The sequence below is a fragment of the Mus caroli genome, chromosome 17 (assembly GCF_900094665.2).
Source record: "Mus caroli chromosome 17, CAROLI_EIJ_v1.1, whole genome shotgun sequence".
Taxonomy (NCBI): domain Eukaryota; kingdom Metazoa; phylum Chordata; class Mammalia; order Rodentia; family Muridae; genus Mus; species Mus caroli.
This window is the reverse complement of record NC_034586.1, coordinates 13046237-13064893: the sequence shown is the minus strand read 5'-3', so window position 1 is coordinate 13064893 and position 18657 is coordinate 13046237. Positions and strand designations below refer to the sequence as shown.

The window sequence follows — 18657 nt, the reverse complement described above, 5'->3', positions numbered from 1 at the left end:
ACAGAGTGAGTTCCAGGACAGCCATGGCTACACAGAGAAACCCTGTCTCGGAAAAAAAAATCATTACCTATATAAAACATGATGTATATAGCATCTGTTAAAAATTCACACATTTTAATAAGTAAATATAGTCTTTCCTGCTTTTTTCCCCAGTTCAGTTTAGGTAAAATGTTGAACTTTTTATTTTACTTCTAAAATCAATTTATACAACTTTTGAAATCCTTTCTTTTTGGGATAGTTTGTATAACTTTTATAAGATTTTAATTATTCTGGGTATAGATTGTTTTAAGATATTTTAATTTGATTATCTTCAATTAGCTTGATAGTACATTCAATTAAGAAATTCCTGAGAATATCCGTGTCCTGCTGGTTACAAGTTTGTCTCTCTTACAGTGGTTTGGTAATCTGGTTACAATGCAGTGGTGGAATGACCTGTGGCTAAATGAAGGCTTTGCCACTTTCATGGAGTATTTCTCTGTGGAAAAAATATTCAAAGAGCTCAACAGTGTAAGTACTGTGTTTCTTTGTCCTGTGAGGAGGGAATAGCCACATTATAAGTTAGTATTTACCATATATTTTCTACACATTTGAGATAATGAAAAAAAGTTAAAATCAGTAATGCTGGAGACTTGACAATGAAACCCACTCTTGCATATTGAAGTATTTCATTAAACATTAAAATGATTATTTTTTACTTCAGGATGATTATTTTAACTATTACATTTTATTTTATAAGATATGGTCCTTTTGTTTGAAGGAATGCAGATAAAATTGGAAAATAACTTAAATACTTGTATAGAAAGAAATGAAATGAAGACTGGCTTCATACTGCTTTTTATATTGTCACTGAGTACATTCTTTCAACAGTTCTTAAATAACATAAGTTGCTTAAATAAAGAAACAAGGGCGGGAGATATGGCTAAGCAGCATGGCTCACAACCATCTATAATGTGATCTGATGCCCTTTTCTGATGTCTCTAAAGACAGCAACAGTGTACTCATATACTTAAAATAAAATCTTTTTTAAAATCAAACAAATAAATAAATTACTATTGCTGCATACAAATCACGTATTTGTTTCAAAGATTGAATACCATTCTGTAAAGAGAGTTATTGTATGTGAGTGTGTGTGTGAGTCCTTAGAGTCTGGAAGTACTTCCTGTACCCAAGGATTTTCAGACACCATAGGCCATAATTTGATAGGCATTGCTGAAATAATTCAAGTATTATTGGGTAGCTGAAGGAAAACACAAAACATGTGCCTCTCAAACTATAGGACAGTCTCCCATATAGTATTGTCTTCAACCCTAAAATTCTGTGACTTGCTCTTAGACTTCTGCATACATTTTTTTAGGTACTTATAAGAAGTATTCTTGAGAGTTTTCAGTTTGACATTTCTGTATATAGGGCTTGATTCCGACTGCAAGTAATTTTTAGTTGAGATACGAAATAGGTAGTTTAAATAATGTGTGCTACTTAATTAAACAATGAAATACAGAGTCTCACCACTTGGGGGTGCTCAGAACACTTTAAATTCTAATATGCATTCTATGGACACTCTTGGCTGAGCTCTCAATGCTTTCAGAATAAGAGTTGTATTTTCTTTTAAGTAACCTCTAAGAATTATATATCACTTTAATAGAAAATCAAGGTAAGAACCCCATTTTTGTCCTAAGTTTTAATTTCTGTTTTAAAAGTCTACTTTAACCTTTGTTGAATATTTATCTTGGATATTCAGATTTTGAATTTGCCTGTGATAGTCAGAGATTCTCAATTTCACAGTTATGCTCTTTGTTCAGAAATGCTGATTCTCACATGCCTCAGTTGTCAGTGCCGTTTTAAGCATAAGGAAATGCATACAATTTACTTTCATTTATTTATATGCTGCACTTTAGTGGGCCCAGGTGATTTTCATTCTCTAGCAATTTGTTTAATTCAAATAAATGCTCTAAGTGCCTTTATATTGGTCATGACTTCCCACTGTTTTATCTTTTGCTAGTATGAAGACTTCTTAGATGCTCGGTTTAAAACCATGAGGAAAGATTCCTTGAATTCGTCTCATCCGATATCATCATCTGTTCAGTCTTCAGAACAAATAGAAGAAATGTTTGATTCTCTTTCCTATTTTAAGGTATCACTGTGCACAAAGAAATGTACTTTTACTAGAATTCAAACTTATTTTGTAGGTCAGCAAACAGCATGATTCACATTAAAGACTGAACAAGTGTTGCCTTTGGTATCCTATTGAAGTTTTAACTGTTTAAATTTTAAATATGTAAATCTGTTTGGTCTTAACATTTGTGTTTCTGTCTCCCTTTTAGTCAGTGTGACTAGTTTTCAGGCAGTGAAGCAGATCATGTAAGAATTCATCTTTCAAAGTTAGCTTTCTCCCTGGATCTATACGTAGAATGTGTGCTTAGAAGAGCATCCTAAGCAAAGCCCTTTATTGTGGTACTCAGAATTGAGGTATTTTCTAGAATCAAGATCACCAAAAAAAATTAAGCATAAAAAGTTATTTTAGTAGTTGACAGTTCTCCCTCAGGATGTGAAACATTAGACACCAGGACAGTGGATGGAAAGTAGAAGCTGTGCTTCATTCTGAGCACAGGGACAGAGGGAGTGTGGTACTGGTATTACCTGAATGGATGCTGTAGAAGGGTGATGCTAAAGCTAATTAGCCTCTTATGTTTGGTTGTCAGAGTCCTTGGATAGTAAATCCCTCTGCTAGATAGCCAAGAAAATAAATTAAGTGTGAGGATAGAAACCATACTATCAAAAAGCTCAAAATTAGGAGGTAAATACATGTGAATGAGCGAGAGAGGCTGTGTGTGTTGAAATAGTACAAAAATGTATGCATGTTGAAGAGAGAATCCAAAGAACACAGGGTAGGGCAGAGATGGACTTTGAAGAGAAGAACCAGGAGGGCTGATGGCTGGGGCTTATTCAGAGATGGAACCAGGGTTAGGAAGGTAAGAAAGAAAGCATGAGCCCAACTACAGCAGGTCCTGAGTGCCGTAAGAAATCGATGATGTTTTTTTAACATAAGGATGATTTGATTAAACTTAATATTTAGAAAATTTAAATTGGATTCAGTTAATAAAGTTGATTCTTAAACCACAAATGGGACATGACACTGAAAATCAGACATGCAGAGTGAACGTTTGCAATGAATGGTCATAGCAATGGGAAGAAAACAAATCTAAAAACTAAAGGGAGTTTTGTACTTGAAGGACTTAGTGACAGGGTAAAACAGACAAAGGAGGAGGCAGAAATGTCCAGATTAAAGCCTGATGAAGTAAATAATAGTACTTTTAACAAGAAATTAGGAGATTAATGTGAATACACATACACACTAATTTTTTCTTATCTGCAGTTTTTCTTTCAGGCTTCAGTAAACTATTATTAGCCATCTTAGGAAAAATACTAAAAGGAAAAGTCCAGAAATAAGCAGTCTGTAAATTTTAAACTACATGTCATTCTGAGTAATATGATAAGCTCATCTTGTCCTGCATGGGCATGAGCCAGTTTTCCTGTGCAACCATGTTATATATGCAACTTATCAATTTATCACTATATTCCATCTCAGTTCCCAGATTAACTGGCTCAGTTAGGGCTTGTGGTCAGTCATCTTTTATTTATTAATGATTCCTAATGTACAAGCGTTATGTAGCTGCCAAAGCAAAGGTATGAAGTGGTTCCTTTAAGTGGCTAAGTCAAATTCTTAACTTTATAAAGAAAGAAAATCATAGGCCTGTCTTGCTAAGATCTGCACTATAGTAAAATATTTTGAAATAAACTACATTTATACGATTTATTATGGTATATTGTTTACAATTATCTTATTAGGAATTATTAATGTTAAATATGCCTAATTCATTTATTAAACTGTATTATAGGGGAAAACATTGCATATGTAAAGTTTTGTGCTATGTGATCTACTAGGGGGTCTTGGAAATTATCCCCTCTGGATAAGGAAAGTACTATATTTCAGTTATTTGGTGATTTTTTAAAGCTCATACTTGAGTGGTCAGTAAGGAAAAATCTAAAATGTGTTTCTGTTGCTATACAGAGGATAAAAAAATTTGCTATTTCAACACATGATATAACAGAGTTCTGACACCAATCAACTACCTAAAGCCAGAATTCATGCTTTCTGATTATAAGATTTCAGTAAAATACTTAACCCCTGACAATATGGTTAACTACTTATTTTACAATTGGAAATTTGATGAATATCCCACATCACTGAGAAAAACAGAACACAGAATAATTCCAGTATTTTGTGCAAGAAAAAACAAATGGCTGGGGAAGTGTGTTTAACAGATATATTCCATTTGTTCTTCATAGTAACCAAGGCACTGACGCAGGGTGCTTTGTGAGGGTTCATTCATTAGCCAGTTTTGAAAATACCATGTGCCAATCACTAAACTCTGCAGGTTCTTCAGGAGACAAACTAGACAGTGTTTCTGTGGAGTATCTAAACCTAAGTATATATAAATCAGGGGGGTTAAAGCCAATAGAGAACAGCTAGAAAGCAAATTTAGGTAGAGAAAGGACAGCCCCAAGGATTTAAATAGCAGGGCACCAAACTTTAGTCATTGGAAAGATACGATAAATCAGAAACACTATCCCAAGGCTGTGTGCATAAAGACTTTCAAACAGAAGAGGATCATTAATCATATTAACTGCTATTGGTCATTATTGATAAGGTGAATAAGAGAACTGAGATTGATGTGGCACCAGGAAATTCACCAGGGACCTTGGTTATGACATTGCTAGTAAATAATGATTATCAAAAGAACATGGGAAGAGAGCAAATACCGATGGCTCTGAAGAGTTTTACTACAAATGAGAAGCAAGAACTAATGTGATAACAGAGGACGTGTGAAGTTAAAGAGTCAATGATAGATAGATAGATACATAGAGGTAGATAAATAGATATTAAGAATGTTTGACATTTGTTGATGGGAACATTATAGAGGAGAAAGTTGGTCATGTAGGAGAAAAGAAAGAAAAGAAGTTAGAAAATATTGCTTACTTTTATAGAATAAATACAGCTATGGTGTAAAAAAATGAGTGTAATGGCTATTACTGATAATCTTAATGACTTGATATTGCTACATTTTTATCACAAATGAAAGTCATTCAAACATTGTGTTGAGTGCTTGCTGCTAGGTATTGTAGTAGGCACTGTTTTTGTAGTTGCATCTTTAAATTGGTCGCTTAACTAGTCTTCGTCATAGAAGAAGATATAACATATGCCAGATATAGAAAATAATTTCAGTTGCTAATAGAGAAACCTGACTTCTCTCTCAAATCAGAAATGGCACCAAAGAGGTAGTTGTTTCCTGGTTGGAAATGTAATGTGTGTGTATACTATTGCCTGCATACTTGCAAGCTCAGTCTGGAGTCTTAGTGTTTGCTTGCTCCTCTGTACATTCATTAGCATAGTACATTTCTTCAGAAGGAGAAAGATCCTGATTGTTTCAGTAACATGGGAGACTAAAATTAGAATGTAATTATTGCCACCAGAGAGATTTTCAAAGCTCTGCTAACTGACCATGTTTCCTCTTGTATGCACATGGGTGTAGATAGGACTTTATGCATTGGAGATGGAGAAAGAGATGCCATCGAAATTTTGTCATTTTCCTATTAACAATACATACTGTTTCAATGCTGACATGAAAACAGCAAAGTACACTGAAAGACCACAAAGAATGGCTTATGGTTGATTTATTGTACATAGGAATCTTAATTCCCTTTGCTATTGTTTATATCTTTAAATAATTGTATTTAAATATGGTCTACATCTGTGTACATGGAAGACTAATAATGTGCCATAAGTATGTTGTATATGTGAAATCATATATTTTAGAAATGATTTATTTTCAATCTTAGCTTCTTGACTCTATAGCCTCTAATAGTTTGATATTTTCTTCTCTTTCTCAATTTTTTGAGCAGGGAGCTTCTCTCTTGTTAATGCTGAAAAGTTACCTTAGTGAAGATGTCTTTCGGCATGCCATCATTCTTTACCTGCACAATCACAGCTATGCAGCTATTCAAAGCGATGATCTCTGGGACAGCTTCAATGAGGTAAGTAACGTGGATCATTCAATCCAGTTATCACGTATAGAAATGGTACCAGTGAAGATAGAGCTTAGCATGTAAGTACTTGTTATCAAAGTCAAGAAATGAAAGTACTGCTTGTTGTTATTTAAAAAAATGTATCTGGCCCTGGATGGTCATATTATTCTGTACCTTAATCTCCATCCCTAGTTTGCCAAGTAAGGAAAAATTTTCTCCTCAGTATTAATGAATATTACATATTTTTGATACTTTCTGCAAAAAACTTATTTTGAAGTAGTTACCTTTTCTAGTTTTTCTATCTTCGATGAATATATGAAGCCCTATGAGCCTCTTGATGAATATATGAAGCCCTATGAACCTCTTGATTTGGGGGCCCTGAACCCTCTCAGTGATATATCACAAGGCGATCACCATACTGCCCTGGAGTTGTCTCTTGGCTTTTGTTACACTTCCACTTTCTAACAAGCAGTGTAATTAGCTAGAAGTTCCTCTTCAGTGCAGTGTACGAGCCGAACTTGCCTATGTACATATGTTGGCTGCACAATCCTGGTGGGCCTTTAAGTTTGTTATTCTGATCTAGATTGGTGGTTCTTTGTGCTCTGCAAGATCATAGATATAGCTGAGGATCTGACAAAAGTTCATGTCATCTGCTTCAGCAAAACCACATATATGCAAAACATCACACATAGTTTCAGTCTTATGGATGCTCAGTCAAGAACCCTTCCTTTGGATCTGTCTCATCACCCACTCTAAAGGGTAGTGTTTTCTAGTAATAACTTTTCTACCAGAAGATAGGACTTTTTTTTTTAAAAAAGATCTATTTATTTATTATATGTAAATACACTGTAGCTGTCTTCAGACACTCCTGAAGAGGGCATCAGATCTCATTAGGGATGGTTGTGAGCCACCATGTGGTTGCTGGGATTTGAACTCTGGACCTTTGGAAGAGCAGTCGGTGCTCTTACTCACTGAGCCATCTCTCCAGCCCCAAGATAGGACTTTCTTATTGAGTTCTGTTTGAGAGAAGAAAATAATTTTTATTTCCTAACACTAGTTTCTATATTATCTCCCCTCCAGTCATATGTTGGTACTTCAGTCAAGAGCTATCACTTATTTGGTTCCCATCACATATATCCTGACATTTGGAACATATGCCTGACTTCATCACTCACTGCAAATAATGGTGTTGTCCCATCCCACCCTATTTTGTAACATTATTCTCAGTTTTTTCAGCACCTATATCAAACTGCACACCAGTCTCTTCTTTTCAGATTACGACTTTAAACTTCTCAAATTATCTTGCTTTTTTTTCCCAGCCACTGGACCTGAAATAAATAGGTTGGAGCCATGAGAAAGATAAGATTAATACCTCAGTGAAACTGGGGAACATTATTTTGTACTTTTGTACTTTAAACAGCATGTAGTGTTTGAAGTGGAACCTGCTGTGGTGATGTAATAGTTCAGGTTTTATGATGATGTAGTGGCTTGAATTTACATCTATGAGTAATCCGGAAAAGTAGGCTAAATCATAAATGTAACCTTCCCGCTTTAAAGAGACCATGTATCATGAACCACTTTTTGATCATTGATACCAGATGTCTTGGAGGTAGTGAGCTTCAGAGGGCCTAAATAACCTGTGACATTGGATTTTAGATTTTGCAGGAAAAGTTGACATATGTGTGGGAAATAAGATAGATCTATGATCACCAAAAGGAGTTTACTGTTGTTCTCTAAGAGGCTCAGTTAAGGGAGCAGAGTTCTTTGTACCTGTTGCTAACATTATCTCTCACCCTTTAGCTCTCCTCTAAAACTGGGCACTTAAAAGATAGTGAAGTCTCAGAGTAGGGGATAAGGAAGAGTGTAGACTTGCTGCTTCTCAGGACTGAGTTACAACGCTTCCATCCTAGAATACTTCTCACTCATTGCATCTTTGTGAAGTAGAGGTGCTGTGGCCCAAAAGTTCACGCTCACCCTCTTTGGATTCTGATGTTAAACTCTACAGGTTGGTAGCACACCTGCTGCTTGTCATCCTGGTGCCATTCATGCTGAAACTCCCCTTGCATTACAAGCTAGTTTGCTTGAGCAACTCCTGACTTAGGGTGATGCAAGTGTAAACTCAACTCAGTATTAATTCTATGTGGTCTTCATGGAATAGATTAAGGAAAGAGGAAAAGGTACAGGCAAAGTAGACTAAAACCTTTATACTAAGTTTATCTTTAAGCAGAATTAATTCTTCTTAATTTAATAGGTCACAGACAAAACTCTAGATGTAAAGAAAATGATGAAAACCTGGACCCTACAGAAAGGATTCCCGTTAGTGACAGTCCAGAGGAAGGGGACTGAGCTTCTTCTACAACAAGAAAGATTTTTCCTAAGCATGCAACCAGAAAGTCAGCCTTCAGATACAAGGTATCATCCACTTTTCTTCCCAGCTTGTCTGGTTTCTACCTTCGGGTATAAGAATTTTAGGTGTTTTTTTCCATCCTTCTCGTGAAAACTGATGAGGTCTTCCCTCTCTAGAAGGAGCTTGGAAAGTCTCAGTTTCCAATTACTGTCTGAAGCTATGTCTACATATCAGGAAGAAAGCTAACTTCCAGTCTTTTTCTTGTGCAGCCACCTTTGGCATATTCCAATATCCTATGTCACTGATGGAAGAAACTATTCAGAATATCGATCAGTTTCACTACTGGACAAGAAATCAGGTGTGACTATAGTTAATACCTTTCTGATAAAAAATTACTAATTGTGTGATTTTAAAACTTTGAACATAAGGCACATAGTAGATTATATTTTTCCAGTATGTACATTCTCTGATCTAATGTCATATATCATCATCCAATATTTGACTACAATAAGGCTGACTCTTTATATGTATAGCATTGGCTTTTAGTTGTAAGAAATAAGGTTAGTAAAGGGAACAAGTAAAAATAAATAAATTTTAAAAGAAGGTTAAAGATATTTTAAAGAATATTTTGGCAATGTTTTATTTTTACATCCTAGGTAAATATTTTATGTTTTAAAATAAGTAAAAAAACCCAGAGCAGTTGCTTAGAATGTTATTATTTACTCTCAAGGTCTGGCTTGCAGCCAGTGCATTGTAACAAGCATTTTATAGATTATTTATATGCATAATAAAGGTTGATTCATGACCTAAATTTACAGTAAATGCTTATTACAACATATCTTGTAGACATGTACATTCTTTGGTAATGAAAAACGGGCCAAGGAACTATAATAACAAGGAGATAATAAATCATGACAATGATACAGGCTGAGTAACCCTACATGAGCTTCATCAGAACATTCAGAATAGTTCAGATTTTTTAGATCATCTAGGTTTCACATTTCCAGATTATGAAGTTCTATTAGTAAAATTTGTACAAATGGTCGAAAATCTACAATGTTCCAAATTTGAAACACTTGCAAAATACATCTATGATACCTACATCCCAAAAGAATATAAGGCTCTTGGATTATGTGAGAATCAGCAATGAAATCCTTAGATTTATGAAAAAGGGAAAGTTCTTGCTTAGATTTGGATTTGTTTTCTTTTTTTTTTTTTTTTAGATTCATTTATTTATTATATGTAAGTACACTGTAGCTGTCTTCAGACAATTCAGAAGAGGGAGTCAGATCTTGTTACAGATGGTTGTGAGCCACCATGTGGTTGCTGGGATTTGAACTCCGAACCTTCGGAAGAGCAATCGGGTGCTCTTACCCACTGAGCCATCTCACCAGCCCCCTGGATTTGTTTTCAAATATACATTTTGATGGGTGAATAAAGCCCAGTTGTCTGGTTCACACCATGGCTCTCCCATTTCCATTTAACTAGATTCTAGATGAGGTATTTGGCCTCCCTGAGCCTACTATAAAATAGGACTGCGATAAGGATTCTTAGAGTTTATTTATATAAAGTACCTAAAATAATGTCTGGCATGTATTAAGACATGTTAGACACTATTACTAATGCCCTTACTAAAGAACCTTTAAGCATAAGCTATGTAGGTAATCTTAATGCTGCCATCAGTTTCACTAGTGCTTCTTATCATTTTACAATTTTTCTACTTGAAATCATTATGTAAATATGATTTTCATATCTTGCCTTTTAAAAATATATGGTAAAAATATGATAATTGGCATAGTCCTTTATTTTTATATATCCATGATTCATCAATTGTCTTTATTAAAATAAAAATATTAGATGATACGATTTCTTTTCCTATTATATGATTTTTTTTTTAATCTATGCTTCTCAGAATTGTAGACTGTTAGGTTTGTGATCAGGTACTTGACACTAAGTTGCTCTTCTGTGTAGGAAGATGGCAGCTGCCAGCTGCAGTGAGGGTGCCATTTCCTTGCACCTTCTCCACACACTGCAGCAGAGCACACTGCCAACACAGCACTCGCACTGTGTATAGTGCTGGAGTCAGATAGGGATCCCACCATCGACTTGATTAATGTGTGAAAAAGTGTTGCATTCCCTGCTGAAACAGAACTTAAACATTAGGAGTTCCTAAAATGGTGCTCTGACCCAAAGAAGAGGAGTAACCGTCCCTACTGGGCATATATCAGTGTAGTCTAAATGCAATGTAGCATTTAAAAGGGGCCAATAAAGAAATTTGCAAACTTCAAAATAGTATTTAATTTTCTGTTGGTATTAGTAATAGGCAATAAGAAATCTGCTTCTGTCAGCTCTTTAAAAAGCTCTGTTTATATATGCATGTGGTAAACTGTTCTTTAGATTCATGCTGTATAAAATAGCTATATTTTCCTACTTATTCCTTAACATAGTCAAGGCTTAGTTGGTATAACAATAACAAAAATAATTTAAAGGGAAGAAAGATTTATTTTAGATCAGAAGATAATATATCATTCATATTTTAATATGGTTTGAAATTATTTGTTATGACTTAGTCATTATGTATTCATTCATTTGATAAGGATTTGTAATCTCCTGCTAGGTGCCTCACTGTATTGACTGAGAAGTTAATAGTGAAGGATCAGTACATAGGGCTTGTGCTTGTTCTAGCAAATCTTTACCTCAGGTCTTTCCAAGCATGACTCTCCTGCTGCATCTACATCCTTGTCAACTTTTAGGAACTCTCTTAATAGTAATTTTAATGTTTAGTAACATTATTATTCATAATTTTAAGCATGTTGAAAATTCATCAGTATATTTTGTAGTCAGTTCCTTGTTTATACATTCTCTTTGCCAAAATTCATAGGCATTTTTAACAATTATCTTAGCACACACATAGGTGTATACATATACATATATATATATATACATACATACATACACATATGTGTGTGTGTGTGTATTAAAAAATACATGCCACTATTCTGTTATTTTAACTCAACTATTTATCTTGTGCCTAACAAAACCTTAAGTTTTTTCTAATGTCTATTTTGATAGCTTTGAATTATTTTCTAAATAATTTTTTAATAGTATAATAAAAGACAAAGGTTGAGATGGGACATACTTTGCATAATGCACCCACTGTTTTAGCTGCTGTTCCACTCTGCATACCATCCCTTTTCTCTCATGCATAATTTCTTAAGGCTTGTGTATTCTGAAGTCACTTAAAAGAATGACATCTTAGCCATTTCTTCCTTCACAAAGCCTGTCCAGACTACCCTTCAGAGTGAAATACTTCTGTATGCTTCCATGAATGTTGTATTTTCTTTTTCTACCAGTGACATTTATGTGATGTTATATCTAGGTGCTTTTATTAGACCATAAAAACAGATCCCTCTGTCTTCTTTGTCATTTGTTCTCCAGTGCCTAATCCTAGAGCTAGTAATGTATGAGGAATAAATAATGTTTGAATGAGTAGCAACCTTCATTAATGTGAAACGTACTATACCAGCACATAACTGCTTAGTTTCTTAAAAGAATCATAGATATGAAAACGTACTTTGTTAACTTTGAAAAAAAACCAAAGCCCTCTATTTTCTACTCTCCTGGTGTTTTACTTTTTCTTCTCTTCTAGATGTCATCAATCTTACAGAACAAGTGCAGTGGGTCAAAGTCAATTCGAACATGACTGGCTATTACATTGTTCACTATGCTCATGATGACTGGACAGCTCTAATTAATCAGTTAAAAAGAAACCCTTATGTTCTGAGTGACAAAGACAGAGCCAACCTGATCAATAACATCTTTGAACTTGCAGGGTAGAGTATGCTTGATTTGCATTGTGGTTGTCATATTTTTAAATGTTATTGCAGTAAGGAACAAGTCAGAGAACAGGTTGAAAGAACAAGTAGAGTTTTAGAAGATTTGGAAAATATTAAACATGTTCATTGCTTTCAGAGATTTTATAATGAGTTAGAAACATCAGCTATAAACACATTAAATAGATAGCATAAAACAGGACCCACTATGTTCAAAATAGATACCAACAAGTAGAATACATAGTTTGTTCAGTAAAACTGTTATAAGAATTCAAACTTCACATTATTTTATGAATGAATTCTCTTCATGAAGAAATTGGCTTCTGCCTAAAGCTTAGTGCTAACCTGTTAGTTGAGTAGCACTTCTAGTGACTGGAACCTCCTTATACATATATGGGTTACCTCCCGGACCACCATATACATTATAGAAATCCAAAGCTAAGAAATGGCAGTGGTCTTTTGTAGAAGTGTTTTCTGAAGAGCTTACAATTTTAGATTGACTCCAGACCTAGAAACACAAAGAATACTCATCATTATTACTTTCCAAATTTTGACTGTGTTTTAAATATGAAGTAGCCTTGTTATGTCCATTCAACCATTACTGCTATGACTTTTACAAACTACCTAGTTTAGTTAGTTTATTTGTTTGAGACAGGGTGTCATCGTGTAGCCTTGGCTGCCTTGGAATTGCATCAACTGGCTTCAGATCCAGAGACCCACTTCTCTTCCTCTTCAGTGTTGGGATTAAAGACATGTAACACCCTACTCAGCCTAACAGCTTAGTATTCACTGTAAACTCACAATAGAGTTTATAAATAAATAGAGTTTACAGTTTACAATTTGGCAAACTGAGTTTACAGCAAGAAATAAGATTTGTCTGTTTTCTGATTTAGGTATTCCAAATCAGTCACTATTTAGATAGAGGTATGCTATCCCCAATCTTGTGGTAGATAGAAATAATTAGTAAATAAGATTAATAGCAGTCATCGTTTCCAAGACAGTGTAATGCTTCTACTTAGTCAGTGCCAAATAATAGATGACTTCTGGATCAAAAAATGAGCTGTTGTGTATCTTTGTATTAAAATGCAGCCTTACCTGTGAGCCACTTAAATATGTGTACTTGAATATAACATTGTCTGATGCTACTGTAAACCTAAGTTTCTGGTCTACAGATCTAAATACTCACTATTAAGTTTCCCTCCGTGAAGTGATGTGTGTCTCTGTAGATTTATCCTTCATATTCATTTATTCTACAGTCTTGGCAAAGTGCCTCTTCGGATGGCATTTGATTTGATTGACTATCTTAAAAATGAGACCCACACTGCACCCATCACTGAAGCCCTGTTCCAGACAGACCTTATCTATAATCTCCTAGAAAAACTGGGGCACATGGACCTGTCCTCAAGATTGGTGGTAAGTCTTCCTTTCTTCAGGCTCTCTTGCGGCCTGCCTTTAATATGTTATTCACAATTCTGTCCAGCTTTTAATATTTCTTTCTTTAAAAAAGCAGTTAAATTCCTTTTTTTTTTTTTTTAATTTTGCTGGTTGTAAAATATCTATTCTGGATCAGAATGCCATTGTTTATCAGGAAAAGTTGATGAAACTTTTACATGAAAATAGTGTTCTTTCAATATCAAAATATAGACATTTGTCTGCTGTTAAATAGAGCCATCTAAAAAGAAAATGTCCTTGAAGTCCCTCTTGTTTTTACCCAACATTAAAACAGAGTCATTTAAAAAGGAGAGATCCTATTAATTTGCTAGTGGTCATTATAAAATGTAGAATGTTTGTTCTGAAGATACCCTGCCTAGTAGTTGTTGCTGACTACTGTGCATGGGTAGCGATGCTGTTAGGTAGCAGTGGCTGTATGAGCTGAGTATTAGACCTCCCCTCGCTTAAGACCAGTCACTCAATCTTCACAGCTATTACTTTTGACACTTCAACAATTAAGGCAATATAATAGTTACCTAGGATTGCTTAAAGTATTGCTACAAACTTGTTGTACAAAAATACCAGAAACTTTATTATGCCCCTGGAGGCTAGAAGGCTAAAGTCACGGTGTTGGCAGCATAATCTTATAAAGAATAATCTACTACCTGTATTTTCCTTAGTTTCAGGTAAATGCTAGTAAGCCTTGGCATTCCTTCCTTAAATTCATGTCACTTGACAAGGCACTATACTGTCTGTTTCTGTGCCCAAATTTCCCAGTTGTCATCGTTATATCAACCCCTAGTTTTGAGCTCATAGTAACCCATATAACTTCATTTTCACTTGATTATATCTACAGAGACAGTGCCCAATTAGGGTTATATGAATTGGGGGGAAGTACACTATTCAATGTAGTATCAATAGTAGCAGACAAGACTAATACACATCACTCATTTTCATCACTATTGAAGGACACTGATTTGAAGTGCTTTAAAAATACCCTAAAGGAAGGCAGAATGTCTGCCTGTTCTAAAGCTGACTAGCTAGTTAGTTTCGTGGTAGCAGAAGCTCTTTTTCCATGTGTCTTTCTCTGTTCTAGTTGAGATTAGTCTTAGAAAGCATTTGGTAATTATCTCAAGCTATCCTTTTGCTGAAATCACAAATTGGGTCTTTGGAGTATTTTCCTGTTGGTGTTCAAGTAACCCATCTCCTGCTGTGTTGCGTCTTCATCCTCTGGTTTCAGGTATGTGTTTGGAACGTACAATAGAGTAGATCCAAGGGACTGGTGAGTAAGTGCGGGGATAGGAGGCTTAGTATCTATTTCTAAGGCTTGGTCCCTTTAGTGCTATAACTCCTTACATTTTTTGTTAAATGCCAACTTGGCTGTGGGATGGTAAACGATGCCCAGACACTCGGTGAATGCAAACCTGAGACGGTAGGTGCCTCACCGCGCCCTGCCAGATTCCTGGCCCAGAAAAATAAATTCTTGACCTGGAACTCGTGCTGCACTTCCCACATAAATGCTACTGGGGTGTCTAAAGGCCCTGAGAGTTTAGCCAATGAGCTGTCCTTCCCCGACATTGCTTCCTGCAAAAGGTATTTAATCTTGGGTCCACCCTGTGAAGTTGGTATGGTATGCATCCATTTTCCACAAATGCATCCATTTCCCACAATAAAAAGTTTGGAACCAAGGACTATCTCTTTCATCCAGAGCCACCAAGAGGAGTATGGAGCAGGCCTTTGCCTACAGAGAGGCTTAATTCTCCTATAGAAGGCCTCTCTGCGCTCCCAGCCACAATCCCAGCCAGGTGGGAGCGCCCATTCCCCCTGGCCCCAGGCTAGTCTCTATCCTAAGCCCCAACTCTGCTCTCAACTCCTCAAGACCCAGTGGTGCCTGAATGTCCAGGAGCTTGGGAGTGCCCATCCCAGGCTTATCACTAGCCTGTGGACCCCCGGCACTTCATTCCCAATGTTTCTGTGTGTGACTTATCTGTGTGTTTTTCTTTCTTTTTTTTTTAATTGGATATTTTCTTCATTTACATTTCAACTGCTATCCCCAAAGCCCCCTATACCCTCCCCCAACTCTGCTCTCCAACCCACCCACTCCTGCTTCCTGGCCCTGGCATTCCTCTGTACTGGGGCATATGATCTTCACAATACCAAGGGCTCCCCTCCCATTGATGGCCGACTAGGCCATCCTCTACTACATATGCAGCTAGAGACAAAGCTCTGGGGGGTACTGGTTAGTTCATATCGTTGTTCCTCCTATAGGGTTGCAGACCTCTTTAGCTCCTTGGGTACTTCCTCTAGCTCCTTCACTGGGGGACCTGTGTGCTTTTCTAGCTGCAACTAGATGCCTAGAAGTTAGGGAATACCAGCTTCAGCTTTCTCACATCTCACTCCCCCCCCCCCCCCCCCCCCCCCGTGTAACAGTGTCTTAACAGTTTCCTGAAACTCAGCTCCTGCCGCGATGTGGCATTGGGATAAGTGCCCTAAAGCTCCCCACCACTTGTCTCCCCAGTAGCCGGGCAGGGTGGAACATGGGCCCACACTTGGCTTTAATTCATAAAGAGAAAAATATTAAAAACCTTCTTTTAATCTTAGGGGATTTTGATAGCATCAAAACTATCAAACTGTGAAACCACTTCGGAAGTAGAATGGCATTTCTAAGCCCTTGAATCCAATATTGAAGTATATTAGTATTTAATATTGGTGCATGATTAATATTTTTATCATTATAACAAAAACATTCATTTTGTTCTGAAAACTATGCATACTGTATACATCGTTTTGTGAAATATGCCATGGTTTGGTGGGTCGAGTCTGGAGGTGTATTGGAATGTGTTAGATTGTTTATATCCAGTTAATGTCTGATTTTAGCCATATTCCTGCTTTATAACTTACAAGTCTTCTTACATATGAAGCATTGGTTGGATAAACCTTTGCAATAAAACTGACAGTTTTCTTTTAAGAAACTTTGTTAACTTAGAAAAGAGCTTTCCTGAGTGTATTGGTGTAAAATTAAAGCAGTAAATCAAAATGTAATATATAGCAAAGCATCAGGATCTTTTCCTATTTTGTTTTTAAAATAAGTTTGTTGCTGTTGCTACATTTTATTGCACATACAGTGTTGGTATATTATATGGCACATCTCTTTATTCCCTTTCTCTCCTTTCCATTCTGTATAAAATTAGTGTTAGTTGTTTAATTGTCTTAACTTCAAAAGAGGTTAATTTAGAAACCATATGAAAAGTGTATTTCATTTTATTTTATAAGAGGAAAATGCAACTTGAGGCACCTGCTATGCTCTTATTAATATAAATAATATTGAAGACGGAGAGCCAGGCTGGGGGATGGTATAGGGGTCTTTGGGGATAGCATTTGAAATGTAAATGAAGAAAATATCTAATAAAATATTTAAAAAATGAAAAAAGTAATATTGAAGACAATCTGAATCATCTACTTAATGGTCACATTTAAAACAGCAGGATTTTTATGAAAATAGAATTATCTTTGTAAAATATTTATCATAATTTCAAATATACTTAACATATTTTGAGATTCTCTCTTAATCATTTGGCATTAAGGAGACTAGCAAAACCGTGCCTTCTGATTGTAGGGTCTGAGTGCTCAGAGCTCAGTCTAAGCATCTTCCCATGTCAGGCTTTCTCTGCTCCAGTGTGTCGCAGTGCTATTCCCCTTGGGGTTGCTGTGGCTCTCCCCTGAGAGTTTTGAAAATAGGATTCCAAGCTGTAACTTTCCCATACTTTGTTGCTTTGTTTTTTATTATAAGTACCCTTTTTTTTTTTAACTCTCCATTCATTTGGGACAAAACCGTCAGGTTTAGGGTCTATGTCTACAATCAGGGATAGTGCTATTTTGATGATATTAAGTGGGTCAGTCAGTTGCAGATAGCAGGTACCAACACAGCCAATGTCCTGCAAAAGACAGCTAGCATGGCAAGTATGTTTTGATTCCACGTTTACCCAGTAGCTCTCAAGCTTCACCACCTCATACATTCAACATGGTGTCTGGTCTTTATTTTATTGCCTTTAAACAAACAGACGCAAGTTGATGTGTTATCACAAACTTTGAGAGCTTCTTATACTAGTTCTTTTTGGTTTTAGGGATGGACAGTGATTTTTAAGAAGAGCATAGTACTTCAAAAGAACTTAAATTGTAAAACTTTGGAGTTTAAAGGGGTTTCTCATAACTCATCTGTGATGCTTGATTATTAGGATAAAGTAGTGTCTTAGTTAGGGCTTGGGTTGCTGTGATGAAACACCACAACCAAGAGCAACTTGGGGAGAAAAGGCTTTTTCATGTACACTTTCAGGTAATAGGCTATCATTGAGAAAAATCAGAAACTCAAATAGTGCAAGAACCTGGAAGCAGAAGCCATGGAGTGTTGCTACTGGCTTGCTCCTCCTGGCTTGCTCAGCCTGTTTTCTTATAGCACACAGAACCAGTCAGCTACCCACAATGAGCTGGGCCCTCCGCCCTAGCAGCCTGCCTACAGCCAGATCTTACAGAGACAGTTTCTCATTTGAGGGTCCCTCCTTTCAGATGACTAGAGCTTGTGTCAAGTTGACGTGAAAGTATTCAGCATGGGTGAGTAAAGAACTAACTGTTGAGGAGAAACTTGCTGGTGCTAAGATCCCGCAGAGGGGACACCTGTAGGATTTTTGTTTTTTGTTTTTTTAATTTAACCCATCTTGTGTATAGCTTAAAGAATTCCTTACAGAAAAAAAAAATAGCATTTTATATCAGAGTTTTTTCCCATTGGGATTTCCTGAGTGCATACTTCTTACAGTATTGTTAAATTCTGTGTATCTTCTCCCTCCCTGGTGCATAATAACTTGTAACATGGAAGGACTTCCACATACTGTGAATAGCTTTTATGTTTCTTCAGAAGAAATAATGAAAAGGGGATTGCCGATTCTATACTACATATATTTCACAATG

General features: G+C 36.1%; 1 protein-coding gene across 1 annotated transcript in view; it reads left to right on the top strand.

Moving 5' to 3' along the window:
• Lnpep (leucyl and cystinyl aminopeptidase) overlaps window positions 1-18657 on the top strand; it is an 88060-nt gene that overhangs the window by 54866 nt on the left and 14537 nt on the right. Inside the window, exons 7-13 of the mRNA XM_021186305.2 lie at window positions 394-507; window positions 2000-2131; window positions 5962-6093; window positions 8336-8496; window positions 8701-8789; window positions 12081-12264; window positions 13521-13677. Coding sequence (XP_021041964.1) covers window positions 394-507; window positions 2000-2131; window positions 5962-6093; window positions 8336-8496; window positions 8701-8789; window positions 12081-12264; window positions 13521-13677 — 969 coding nt within the window. The remainder of the gene's footprint in view (window positions 1-393; window positions 508-1999; window positions 2132-5961; window positions 6094-8335; window positions 8497-8700; window positions 8790-12080; window positions 12265-13520; window positions 13678-18657) is intronic.